The sequence below is a fragment of the Typopeltis vanoorti genome, chromosome 5, assembly GCF_054136105.1.
Source record: "Typopeltis vanoorti isolate ZY-2024b chromosome 5, IOZ_Tvanoo_1.0, whole genome shotgun sequence".
In the NCBI taxonomy this organism is placed as follows: domain Eukaryota; kingdom Metazoa; phylum Arthropoda; class Arachnida; order Uropygi; family Thelyphonidae; genus Typopeltis; species Typopeltis vanoorti.
In genome coordinates this window covers 83635703-83648763 of record NC_143553.1, presented here as the reverse complement: position 1 = coordinate 83648763, position 13061 = coordinate 83635703, and the positions used below count along the sequence as shown (strand labels likewise).

Here is a 13061-nt window from a genome sequence, read left to right as displayed (position 1 = left end):
GACCATCAGAATAGCATGATATTGCTTCCCAGACCATCAGACCTGCCTCTCTGTTTTGCTGTTGTATCCATGCATTTCGAATTGTAGACTTCCTTGGGTGTTCTCCAAATGTAAACTTGTCTTGATGTAGGAAACAGCATAAGGTAGATTCATTTGACCATATTATGCATTTCCAATATCCTGGTTTTACAGGCATAACACCATTTATGGATGTGAGCATTCTTTTTAATAATCACAGGTTTAGCCATTATAACCGTACTGTGAATATTGGATTCATGAGACTCACATCTGACAGTTTGTGGAAATGGGTTGTGTAAGATAAATATTCACTTCTGCTTTTCACCTGTGCTGCAGTAGTTCAGTGATTTTCTGAAACAATCGTCATTATTCAACAATCACTTTGTCATATTTGATTTTTTGTTCACTTTTTTCACCAATTGTCTTGCCATGATCTGTATATGGTGACATAACTTTACACGAACTGTTGATCTTAATACACCTAATAATGTGGCATTCGCTGATGTTCCAGCTCACTGCACACCAACGATTTGTCCTCTTTCAAAGTCAGACGTCTTCTTATTTTCCAATTTTTTTTAACACAAATTATCACTCAGTATAATCACTAATGCACTTTCATAAAAATTACAGTGTAAACAAGAATAATTGTAAACAAGAAAGTGCTGCAACCACAAGTTTTTTCAATGTAGCCAACATAAATTCTATTCCTAATATCTTAGTATTTTCATTATTTTTTCCAATCCTTTTACATTGTATTTGATATCTTGTGTATATCTATTTAGGATATATTATTAAATTTTAGTTTAACCTGAGCAGAATTAACACAATATATAATTTTGAAAATTTTTGCTCAAATTATTTTCTTACAAATGGTCAAATTGAAATTTCACGAAATTTGGTATTTATTTGGAATCCTTAAAAAATTTCTTAAATCATTCGTTTGCAAGAATACAAAGGAGGAAAAGCTTTTCAAAGTTATACACAACAATTGTTTGAAAAGTTTGATAAAAAAAATAACTTAAACACATTTTTTTTTGGAAAAAATTACCTTTATTTCTCAACATAGTCTCCATCGAGGTCTACACATTTGGTCCAGCGAGTTTCCAATTTTTTCATCCCATCTAAAAAGTACGATTTATCAGATTGTGCAAAATAGTTATTGACAGCCTTGATGTGACATCGTAGTTCTAAGAAAATTTTTTTCCCACACCGAGCCAAATTTTTGAGTTTGGGAACAAGTATTCACACGGGGCCAAGTCCGAAGAATACGGTGGATGTGGAACCAATTTGAACCTCAATTCATGCAATTTTACCATTGCAACAGCCTATGTGTGTGGGGGACGGTGCATTGTCTTGATGAAAGAGCACTTTCTTGTGCGCCAATCTTGGCCATTTTTTCTTCTTTTAAACAGTCCAATAATAGACTCCTGTTATTGTCTTACCCTTTTCCAAATAGTCTATCATGATAATTTCTAAGGAATCCCAAAAAACAGTGCCCATTACCTTCCCTGCTGACAAAATGGTCTTTCCTTTTTTCGGTGATCTTTCACCGGGCATCGTCCACTGTTTTGACTGCTGCTTGGACTTGGGTGTTTAGTGGTGGCTCCAAGTTTCGTCTACAGTCATGAATCGATGCAAAAAATCTTGTGAATTGTATTAAACATCGCCAAACACTGCGTTGAAATGTCTTTTCGAAGATGAAGCGTTTTGATTGGCAGTCACAATCACGACACCTATCGTGTGCACAGCTTTTTCATGTGCAATTTTTTGTTCAGGGTATCATACACCTATTCGGTTGAGATGCCTACAATATCAGCAATCTCTTGCACTTTTACTCAGCATTCTTCCATAACGGTACAAGGATTTTGTCAATAATTTCCTTCGTAGTGACTTCACTCTGGCGTCCGGAGTGCGCTTCATCTTTTATGGACTTACAACCACATTTAAACTCGTTTATCCAAAAATAAATAGTCTTTAATGCTCGTGCAGAATCCCCATGAACTGCATCTAACTCTGCTTTGATCTGCTCGGCCGTCCACTTCTTCAAATAAAAGTGTTTTATCACTGCAAGAAACTTGTTTTTCTCCATTTTTATGAAATATGTGAACATGGTCATTTTAAATGTTTGCAAAATGAGGACTACATATTGCACGTCGCTAAAATTTTGCCAGTGGTCATGAAAAAGATTATATGGGCCGACACTGGTATGAATGAACGAATTGTGTTGCAGCCTATTGGAAATTTACTGAACTTTTCAAACAACCATCGTATTGCATTAATTCTAGTCTGGCTCAACTCAAATTTAATAATCTGATATCTTTTGTGTGTGTGTGTGTGTGTGTGTGTGTGTGTGTGTGTGTGTGTGTGTGTGTGTGTGTGTGTGTCCTAAATGGATATATATTGTATAGATGGAATTTAATGTCGTTTAAAACCAAGTTTACTTTCGTGCTTATATAAATTAGTTTCATTTGATTAGGTTCATCAATTATTCCTTGATATCTGTGGTATTTCAATTGCTAAGTTGTTTTAGTTTATTGTGATTGACTAACCTTTGGTATATTGTGTTATCAGCAAGTTCTGGGGAAAATTCAGTATAAATATTTTGCTGGTTATCTTTTAGGGAGTTACTGAAGCTGAAAGAGAAGCATTTGAACTGCTGCCTGATGATGAAAGACAGTGTGATTTCTGTAAAACAACTTGCTTCCTTAGTGCTGTAACATGCATGTGCAATAATAGTAAGTATCATGAATTAAATGGTCAATTGTAAATTTCTGCCAGTAATATTTAACACTCTTTAGAATTAAATTCAATTTCATGACAGCTACACTTAACTTTGTCAACAGCTCTTTTCATTCATTATTTCTACATTATTTTTCTCACCATTTTTAAATTTCTTTTTTAACTTATACTGTTCTGAAAGAGTTTGTGTGACTGGAACTGTTTTTTTTCAGTCTGTATGTGTCGGTTACTTAATAAACCTCTCAGAAATGTCAGTGAACAATAGCCCATTTTTGAACCACAAGGAAGAACTTTGTGATACTTTTTCCTCCTTTCCTTGAAACCATTATCTTGCTGTAAACTAGTAGTGAACAACTTTTAAAATAATAATAATAAAATTGTTTTAAATCAGATGTGGCATTTGTTGTGTGGGTGAGTACAGATACCATTTTGGTGGTACTTGTACCCACACGCATGTTTCACATGCATGCATGCATGCACACACACACACACAGAAAATTTGCACCTCTGAATCCTTACATAATTTTCATGTATCTCTCCCCGCTCCCCCTTCCACAAATTATTGCATTTTCTCCAAAATTGTTACTTTGACTAGAATTCCTGTGTCTTTGCATGCATATATATATATATATATATATATATATATATATATATATGAGAACAAAATATATATATTCTCATTGATCCAGATCATAGCTTCCAACACAGATCACTGAACTGGCAGTTTATAGATTTTTCACAGAGTTTTAAAATATTGCAGGGTCACTTCCGAGTTAAAACTGTATAACTGGGAGAAGAAGACTGTTTACTCTGAAGGAATATGAACTAGATAATGCCTCTGACCTAACATCCAGTCCTCTTCACATAGTGTGCCCTGCTATTCACTAGATATACTGACCAATACTGACTAAGCATTGGTCAGTATATAACCCCAAACCCCCTAAACTAAAACACGCGATAAAAATTATGAAACTTCATAATGGGTGGGATGTTATTCTGTTAACCAAGGCCATTGCTGTTGTCAGAGAACAAGGACAAATACTAAAAAAAGGCAGCTACCAAAACACTCATCAGAATTCAAGATAAACACCATCAACATAAGTTTCAATGGAAAGGAAGTCGAAGTGGCAGAAAAACTGGAGTAATATACCATTTAGATGTAATCGGTGTTACCAAGATGATTAAAAAACAAACAAACATATGAGATTGCTAAATATAGGATACTTAGTGATCAAGGAAAGGAAGGAGTAGCAATACCATTCAACACCAAATATGAAGGTAAACTTATTGATTGTCAGGCACTTTCAAGTAGTTATCCAGGCAAAATTCAAAAGTGTGAAATTGGATAGTAAAACATATTTCTGTTTATGGTGCTGCCACAGAAGATTCTCTTGAGGATGTAAATGACATTGGAAAAGGCTTGAATGGTGATATAGTTGTTTTCAGATGAAGCAAAATTGGAGAGCTATGAGCAGTTGAATGGATGCTGTGTTTTTGCAAGACGACTTCAATGCTCTTGGCGAATGGATGTGTGTTGGATATCAGATGAATGTAGAAGAGTGTAAGGTTTCAAAATTTGGAAATCAAAGATTGGAAGGGATATCTTAGAAGAAGTGGAGGAGATGGGGATGATGGCCAGAAACCTGGACTTTCGGGACATTTTGCTAAAATTGTGAGGCCATTATGGTGGATTATGGCAGTGATGCAGAGAACACTGACATGCACAAGTAATTTATGATTCCATTGTACAAGTTTTTGATCAGACCACTCATGGATTACTATGCACTGATTCGGTCATTTGGTTTTTCAAAAAGATGATGACTTTAAATTTTTCAGGAAATTTCATTTTAGACAACAGTGCCCTAACTGCTGAACTGAACTTTAAAGCACCTTCTTAGCCAATGGTTACAATCCCCAAAAATCCAGAAAATATTAAAACCAGTTACCGTATTTTTCGGACCATAAGACGCACCTTTTTACATAGAAAAATTGACTTCAAATTGGAGTGCGTCTTATGGTCTGAAAGTAACATTAAAATATGAATTTTTACACTGTACCGAAGCTGTTAGCGAAGTTCAGTTACTGGCACAATATGTTAATAAAATTAGTAAGTACACCACCAAAGGTAGATACCTAAGTTATCTCGCTGCATGTGGGTGAATGACCGATTTAGAGCTTCAATAGTCATTAGTGTGTAAACATATGCGCTTTTGTACGGTTCATTTGAAATATTTTTTATAAATCGTTAAAATTTTTATCTTAAAATTAGAAAAAATTAGTGTAAAAGAAAAAAGACTTTCATATAACATTAGTTATAAATTAACTGTGATAAATTATGCAACACAATATGGAAACAGAGCAGCAGAAAGACATTTTGGTCTACCACCACCAGAAAAAATGGTTCGTGAGTGGAGAAAACAAGAGAAACAATTAAAACTGCTATCTAAACACAAGAAAACATTCTGTTCACACCTTAAAAAATGGCCAGAATTAGAAGTACGAATGAAAAATTGGGTAACAAATCATCGAAACATGGGAATATCTGTTTTTATGAAAATTGTAATTTTTAAAGGGAAACGATGGGCAACTGCTAATGGAATTTTAGATTTTACCGGATCACCGTCTTAGTGCTTTAGATTTATGAAAAGATACGGGTTATGCATGTGTACAAAAAATGCTGGCTGACCATGAAGCTAAAATTATAGAATTTCATAGATTTGTCATATCAGCGAGAAGGAAATTTAACTTTAAGTTTAATCAAATTGCGAACATGAATGAAGTGCCTCTAACTTTTATGTTCCTTCAAATCGGACAGTAGATTCAAAAGGCACCAAATCGATAGTGATCAAAACAACAGGTCACGAAAAACTCACTATGTAGTTTTAGCTTATTGCACGGACGGAACAAAACTACCCCCCCCCCCCCCCATGTTAATCTTCAAGAGAAAAACGTTACCGAGAGATGAAATTCCTCATGGCATTATTATCCACGTTCAAGATAATGGCTGGATGGACAAAACAGGAATGAAATTATGAATACAAAAAATATGGGCAAAATGTTGCGTTGTTTAAAAAGCCTGCGATGTTAGTGTGGGATCAATTCAGAGCACATAAAAAAGAATCAACCAAGAAGCTTCTAACAGAAATGAATACAGAATTAGTTCTCATTCCTGGAGGCCTTACAAGTCAATTACAACCCTTGGATGGCTCTAGTAATAAACCATTCAAAAAATTTTATGCGGGAAGAGTGGAACAAATGGATGGCAAAGCCGAATCACGATGTTACAGCAACAGGATGTATGAAATGGCCAACAATTTCAGTATGTACCTGGGAAGTTGTGAAAGAAGAGATGATTATAAAGTCATTCAAGAAATGCAGGATAAGTAATGTGATGGATGGTACCGAAGATGACGCAGTTTTTGAATGGAGTGACAACAATATTTCAGACGAAAGTAATACAAACGGTGACATTAACGAGACGAGTGATAGTACAGAGAGTTAAGATGAACTGAATATTGCTAATACAAATGATTATAACAATAAATAAAAATTAAGTAAGAATTTGTAAATATCTTTGTATAATAAAATTTTTTTTTTCTAAAAATCATCTCATAAATTTGGGGTGCGTCTTATCGTCTGAAAAATATGGTAATCCCCCCCCCCCCCTTCTTAACATAGATTACACTAAATCTATCACCATTCCATATATCTGGGACACGTCTAAAAAGCTCACAAAAATCCTAAAAAAATGACCTGGCTACCTGTTACTAACCACATAAGAAATTGGCATTCCAAATCTGCTCCACCAAAGACAAGCCACTTCCCCTAGACCTACCTGGAGTATACCAGGTCCCTTGTAGCTGTAAACTGTCCTACTACAGTCAAACAGGCAGGACAGCTAATATCAGGATTTCCGAACACAAAGACTACATCCTGTTTCACCAATACAGCCACTCAGGACTTGCGGACTATGCACTTGATACCCACCACAGAATACGCTTGAAGAAAGCCACTTTACCACACTGTAGCAAATATAAATATGAAAGATTGTTCTTGGAATCAGTCTCAGCTCTATAAAATTTCCCAAATCTCAACAAATTTGGGTGCATGAGACTGTCCCAAATTTGGGAAGCTTGCATCCTTAGAACATCAGCCCAACAGCCAAGACAACCGAATTTAGCCTGCTAGGGGACACCTTTAGGAGTCCAGGACCAACACCAGTTGCCTTCTTCAGCCTCATTTGTTCGTTGTTAATGCCTGCTTGCACATATCATAGTTTTATGTTCCCAGAAGATGGCAGTGTAACATTGCCGAAATATAGGAAGGTATGGATTAAAGTTTTTTAATTAATATTTTAGTATATGGTGTCATTTCCTGAAAAATTTAAATTTATGTGTAACCAATGCATAAGCTTATCTACAAGAAAAGAATGACGAGTTGTTGGAGAGGGTTCAGAGTCTGACTGGATTTGGTTTTGGATCTGTGGAATGTTGGGTATGATGACAGATTGAGAGAATACAAATTGCAGAGCCTGGCAGATAGGAGAGGGGTGTGAGATGTGATTGAGACATATTGGTAAGAGGTAATTACCAGAGTAATGTGAGTGAGATTTTTCATAGAATGGTTGGAGACCATTCTATGAAAATAATGAATAGACAACAGAATTAGTATACTTGGTACAGTAAAGAGTCAATTGAATGAAATTATATGGACTGAGGGAAATCATTCAAAACACTAAATTCACAACAAGCCATTCTTCTAATCATTTTCAAGTTATGCTTTTGAGACCTGAGCTAGATATAAAACACTTAGACTGGATACCATGGATGTGAGAGTTCTGAGAAAAATTAGAAGAAACATCATCAACAAATTCCTGATATGTACCCCCGGGGGGGAGGGGGGTACATATCAGGAATTTGTTGATGATGTTTTCTACATATCTGTAGATTTTTGTTTTGTAAATACTATCAAGTAATTGCTGAAGTACATACATTAGATTTTTATTATCTTCTAGCACTGTGAAGATATAGAAAACTGAGTGATATAGTTAGCAGTAGACAGTTGAAGCATCAGAGTTACAATTTGTTTTTTCTGATGTATTTATTTTCAGAACCTAAATTCTTCTATCTAAATTACTGCATTTACAATAAACACATTACTTTTTTTTTAATTTAATGTATTTCCCACTCACGAAAGGTTATTAGTAATCCTGTTGTACATTTGTACTATTATATTGGGCTAAGGAATCCCCCTCCCTCCCCACCAAATCCCATTTTTCTGGAATTTATTCCATCATCCTGCTTATTGGAAGCCTGAAGTGGTTTGAAAAAGTTCCACATTTGGCCTCTACAGCGAGATTTCCAGGCTATGTAAAAATAAATTTAAAAAATTACACACACACATTTGATTAATTCTGTTATTTTCTGTTTTTAATGCAGTAGAAAACAACAGAATTAATCAAATCAGTGACCACATGGCCAGAAGAAACAACCAAAAAACTATAGTAAATGAACAAGATTAGAACTTAGTAAATGAACAAGATTAGAACATCACACTCAGTGACAAAGATTTGTTAGTCAGCTTTGATATAACTCTCCTTTTCACTAATGTCCCTATCAATGATACTATTATTCTCTTACAGAACATATTTCCTCCTGACATCATGGCGATCTTTGTCCATGTGCTCTGCTCTGAGTATTTCGTGTGGCAAAATAATTTTTACGTACAAAAAGAAGGTACAGCCACGGGCTCCCCTCCCATAGCTAACTTTTACGTGGAAAACTTCGAGCAACGAGCTCTAGATTCAGCCAGCCCAAAGTCTGGTTCAGATATGTTGATGATATTTTTACCATTTGACCCACTCATTGCACGTCTTCCCTCATGCTGTTTCTCCTTCACAGTCTACTCCAAACCTACACAGAAGCCCGTACATACATAAAAATTCATACCACCATCCAACACAAAAGCTAGGAGTCATCAGCACCATCAAACACAGAGCTGTAACAATTTGCTCTAATGAACAAGCTCTAAACCAAGAATTTGAACTCATTAACCAAACATTTGTAAAAAATGGTTCACAAGATCCTCCATAAAAATATTACTAAAAACAAAAATGATTACAAGAATGCCATAGCCATTCCTTATATTAGAGGCATTTTGGAAAAAATAGACAGAACACTACTTAAATATAACATTAAGACTACCTTCAAACCCCAGACAAAATTAAGAAATTTATTTAGCTCTTCCAAAGATCCTCTTCCATACCTGGCCTGCCCAGGGGTTTACAAAATCCAATGTACCTGCAACCTACCTTACATAGGAGAAACAGACACACTAACCCAATCAGAAAAGACGAACGCAAGTGGCACATTAAATACCTCCACTATGGTAAAACAGGCCTATCAGACCACGAACTCCAAACATGCCACAGAATCGACTGGAAAGGCACCAAGTCCCTACACCGCACCAAAACCTGGTTTGAGAAAAAATTCAAAGAAGAGTGTGAAATGCTAAAACATTATTCAAACCTGAACAAAAATGATGGATTAATCATTCCAAGAATGTGGCAGACCCATCTGCAGCCCTTATAACAACCAGAAAAACAATCTCAATATGAGAGGACTCTAGAAATGTTTAATGTAGTTCTGTTTTTAATTTATTTGTATTTTAATATTTTATTTTATTTTATTTTTATTTTTTTCCCACAAGAGGTCAGGCTAGGTTAAAAGATTAACAAGCATCTAGATTCATTTTATCCTTGTATAGCGCAGTGTCCTGTAGCTTGTATTTTACCTGATGATGATGACCTCAATATAGAGGTCGAAACATCGGATGTTACTTTCATAATGTTAAGTAATTATTCTAATATGTGTGTTGTGTGTTTATAAATTCTTCACTATGAATGCTGACCACTGTTTACCACTATCTTCATGTTCATTCCTATTTGCTATATCATGCATAATACTGTTTCATGCAGTAACCTGTTGAATACTTTGGCAAAGTTTAGCAGTATCAAAGTGAAGCTACTTCCATTATCTAACTCAACTGTCACTGTATTGCTGAAAGTGTGTGAATTACTAAAGCAAGACATCTGCAAAGCCATTCCTGTTCCCCCCCCCCCCCACACACACACAGAATATCATAATCACCCATTCCTGAATTTTGTCATTAGCCCACTTTTTTGAATACTAACGAATACTAACCATTGCTCCTTGAATAATAATGGATTTGTTATTTGCCACATCTAGCAGAACTCATGTTTTTTTTTTTTTTTTTTTCTCTCTCTCTCCCTGACTTGGCTGGTTTTGAGGTTTAAATTAAAATAGCTTGGTTATGTAGCACATTGCTGTTTCTCTTTCACTTTCCTGTAACATACAGACTGATATCTCATCCAATTCTATGGGTGTATCTAATATTTTAAATACCTGTTTATCATCTATCTCTAAATTGATATTGATCCCTGTCACAGCCCTTACATTTTCTTCACCTGGATGATACACACAAAGTTGATCACTCATTAATTCACTTTCTTCTCTTCCTTTCATCTGTTTCCATCTACATTGATTAAATTGACTATTTGATATTCATTTTTCCTTTTACTCTCCATATACTGTTTGAACTCTTTAGGATTTTGTTTGGCCTTCTTGTCTGATTTCTTCACCTGATTTTGCTTTTGTCACCATCCAAGTTACCCTATTTTTTGCTTTTACTGCTCATGAACAAGCTATTTGTGTTTCTGCTTGTATACTTCTGACAGCATTTGCTTTTCTTTGCAGTTTCTGTTTAATATGCTTATTATCTCTTTACCTCCCACATAATTTATTCTCTTGATCCTGGGAATGTAATATGATATTGTTTTCCTTAAATATCTCTAGATTTCCTTTACTTTGCAGTTTCTTGTGATAAAGAACAGACATGACTTTTTTAAGTTATAATTGGACCAAAATGTTGTGTACAAGGTGATATATGTATGTATATATTTAGCACAAATCACAGATAGAAAATGTTGAAGTCAGCATTCTATTAAAAAACAAAACAAAAAAAAACTTATATCAAGATAAATATTTAAAAAGGTATAATTCCTCTATTTGGTCTACTATTTTCTGTAGATCAGATACATTGACAATGAACAAGGTCACTATTAGATGGATTGATGTTTTTGAGATGTGGACATACAGCTGATTTTGTAGCTCCAGAAGAGGACGAGAAAAGTTTTGAAGATGATGGGTACTAAAATCCCATTTTTGTTTAAAAATAAATAAATAAATATGCATGTATCATTTCCTGATACATGAAAATCTTCAGAAATATTCAATAGTTTGAAGATAAAAGGGATGAAAAAGGAATGCAGGTATAAGATGTAGTTCTAAAACAAAAGGACTAACTAGGACTACGTGGAGATCCATAGACAATCCTCCAAGATGGAGATGACTCTTGATATAGAACAAAGTTAGCACTACAAAGGGATTTTTATCTCTGAGCAATTAAAAAAAAAAACAATAATGCATTTATTATTCAAATGTTATAACTTCCTGCAGTTATTTTTTGTCATATTTGTTATTTCTGATGTGTATTTCAGTTTTGGTTTCTCTATATATTTTATCAAATGATGGTATGTCATTGACAATTTCATGCTGGCTGGGGGTGTCACCCGGTTAAACAAGACCCCGTTTTTTCGGCAGAGAACCAGGGCGAACAGCGAAAAGTCTGCTATTGGAACAAATCCTAAAACACACCCAACTGAACATCACCATAGTTCAAGATCGGCACTATCAACATAAGAAGCCTGAATGGCAAAGAAACGAAGCTTGCTGAGAAATTCGATAAGTACCAGATCGACACATTAGGGATGACTGAAACAAAAAAAAACAAAAACTGGTGTGATCTTTCTGAGCAATAAATACAAAATGTTATATTCAGGCAATGACAATCAATCTAGTGTTGAATACTATAGCCATAGTATTCAACACTAGATATGAGGCTAATCAATGGCAGGCCATATCAAGCAAGAGTGATGTGGGCAAATATAAGAATGGAGAACTGGACAATGAGACTTATTTGTGCCTATGGCCCCATAGAAGGTTCTACTGATGTAGAAGTGGAGAAATTTTTTGAGGCTTTAGAGAAAGCAACTAACACATTGGAAGGCCAAGGACTCGCTGGATAGATTATATCCAAAACCTTGGGTGGACACGTTTGGGAATCCCACCGGAACACCTGAACTTGGTGGCAGAGGATCGTGACCATTGGAAGTTCCTCTTGCAGCTTTTGCCCCCACAACCCAATTAGGAAGAGTGGGCCTTGAAGATGTATGTATGTATGTATGTTGGAGAAAAGAGCAAAGCTAATAATAATGATAAATACCTGTTGGATTTCTGCTCAGGACATGGACTGGTTATTACTAACACCATGTTCCAACATAAAAATGTGCACAAATTCACATGGAGAGAAGAGGCAAGGAATAAGAAAAGTCTCATTGACTATGTTATTGTCGATAGTGATGTTTTCTCCCTGGTGCAGGACACCAGAGTGTACAGAGGATTTGAAATCAGAAGTGATCACCATTTAGTTGAGCAGGATAAAATTGAATTTCTGAAAAGATTAACACCTAAGAATGTTTAAAGCAAATAAAATTTGAGCAGCTCTCAGATGTGAACTGTAGACTAAAATACACAAACATTATTCAAGAAAAAATGAAAGAATTTGAGAATAGGAACCAAAACCTTGGAGATTTAGTGGCAAGCCGTGAAGAAAGCATTGAATTGATTCAGCCAGAAAGGCATGTGGTGAGGTTGCCTGCAAGGATCGAAAAATCAGAACTCCATGGTGGACACAGGAAGTTAAAGAGGCAGTGAAGGAAAAGAAGAGAGCATATCAAAAGTTCCTGATATGCTTTTTCTGATATATTAAGTCATATAAATAAGTCGTATAAATAATATAAATAAGTCATGTAAATTGTCATTACAAATAAGTCAGCTTATGCTCTTAGAGAATATAGAGACAAGTGTAAGAAAGCTAAAGACTGTAAAACTAGCTAAACAAAAGTCATGGGAAGAGACTTTGGTAAAAACATAGAAAAAAATATCAGGATTTCAAAATATTCTGGAGGCTGTTGAAAAACCTCAGAAATGGAGGAAAGAGTGCAGAAAAAGGAATTAATGATTATAAAGGTGACATGAAAACTGTTGAAAAAGATATCCTTGATGTAAGGAGTAATTACTTAGAAAAATTGCTAAATGAAACAATCAGTAACAGCACAGTGGAAAACTTTCAACAGATATGCAATCAGGAATATATATATCCAT

At 35.1% G+C, this 13061-nt stretch overlaps 1 protein-coding gene across 2 annotated transcripts in view; it reads left to right on the top strand.

The window, feature by feature from the left end:
• The window catches only part of Kdm5 (Lysine demethylase 5), a 561081-nt gene that overhangs the window by 249629 nt on the left and 298391 nt on the right, over nt 1-13061 (top strand). For both annotated transcript variants that reach the window (XM_090393222.1, XM_090393221.1), the window contains one exon: nt 2639-2753. In XM_090393222.1, the coding sequence (XP_090249348.1) occupies nt 2639-2753 (115 nt within the window). The remainder of the gene's footprint in view (nt 1-2638; nt 2754-13061) is intronic.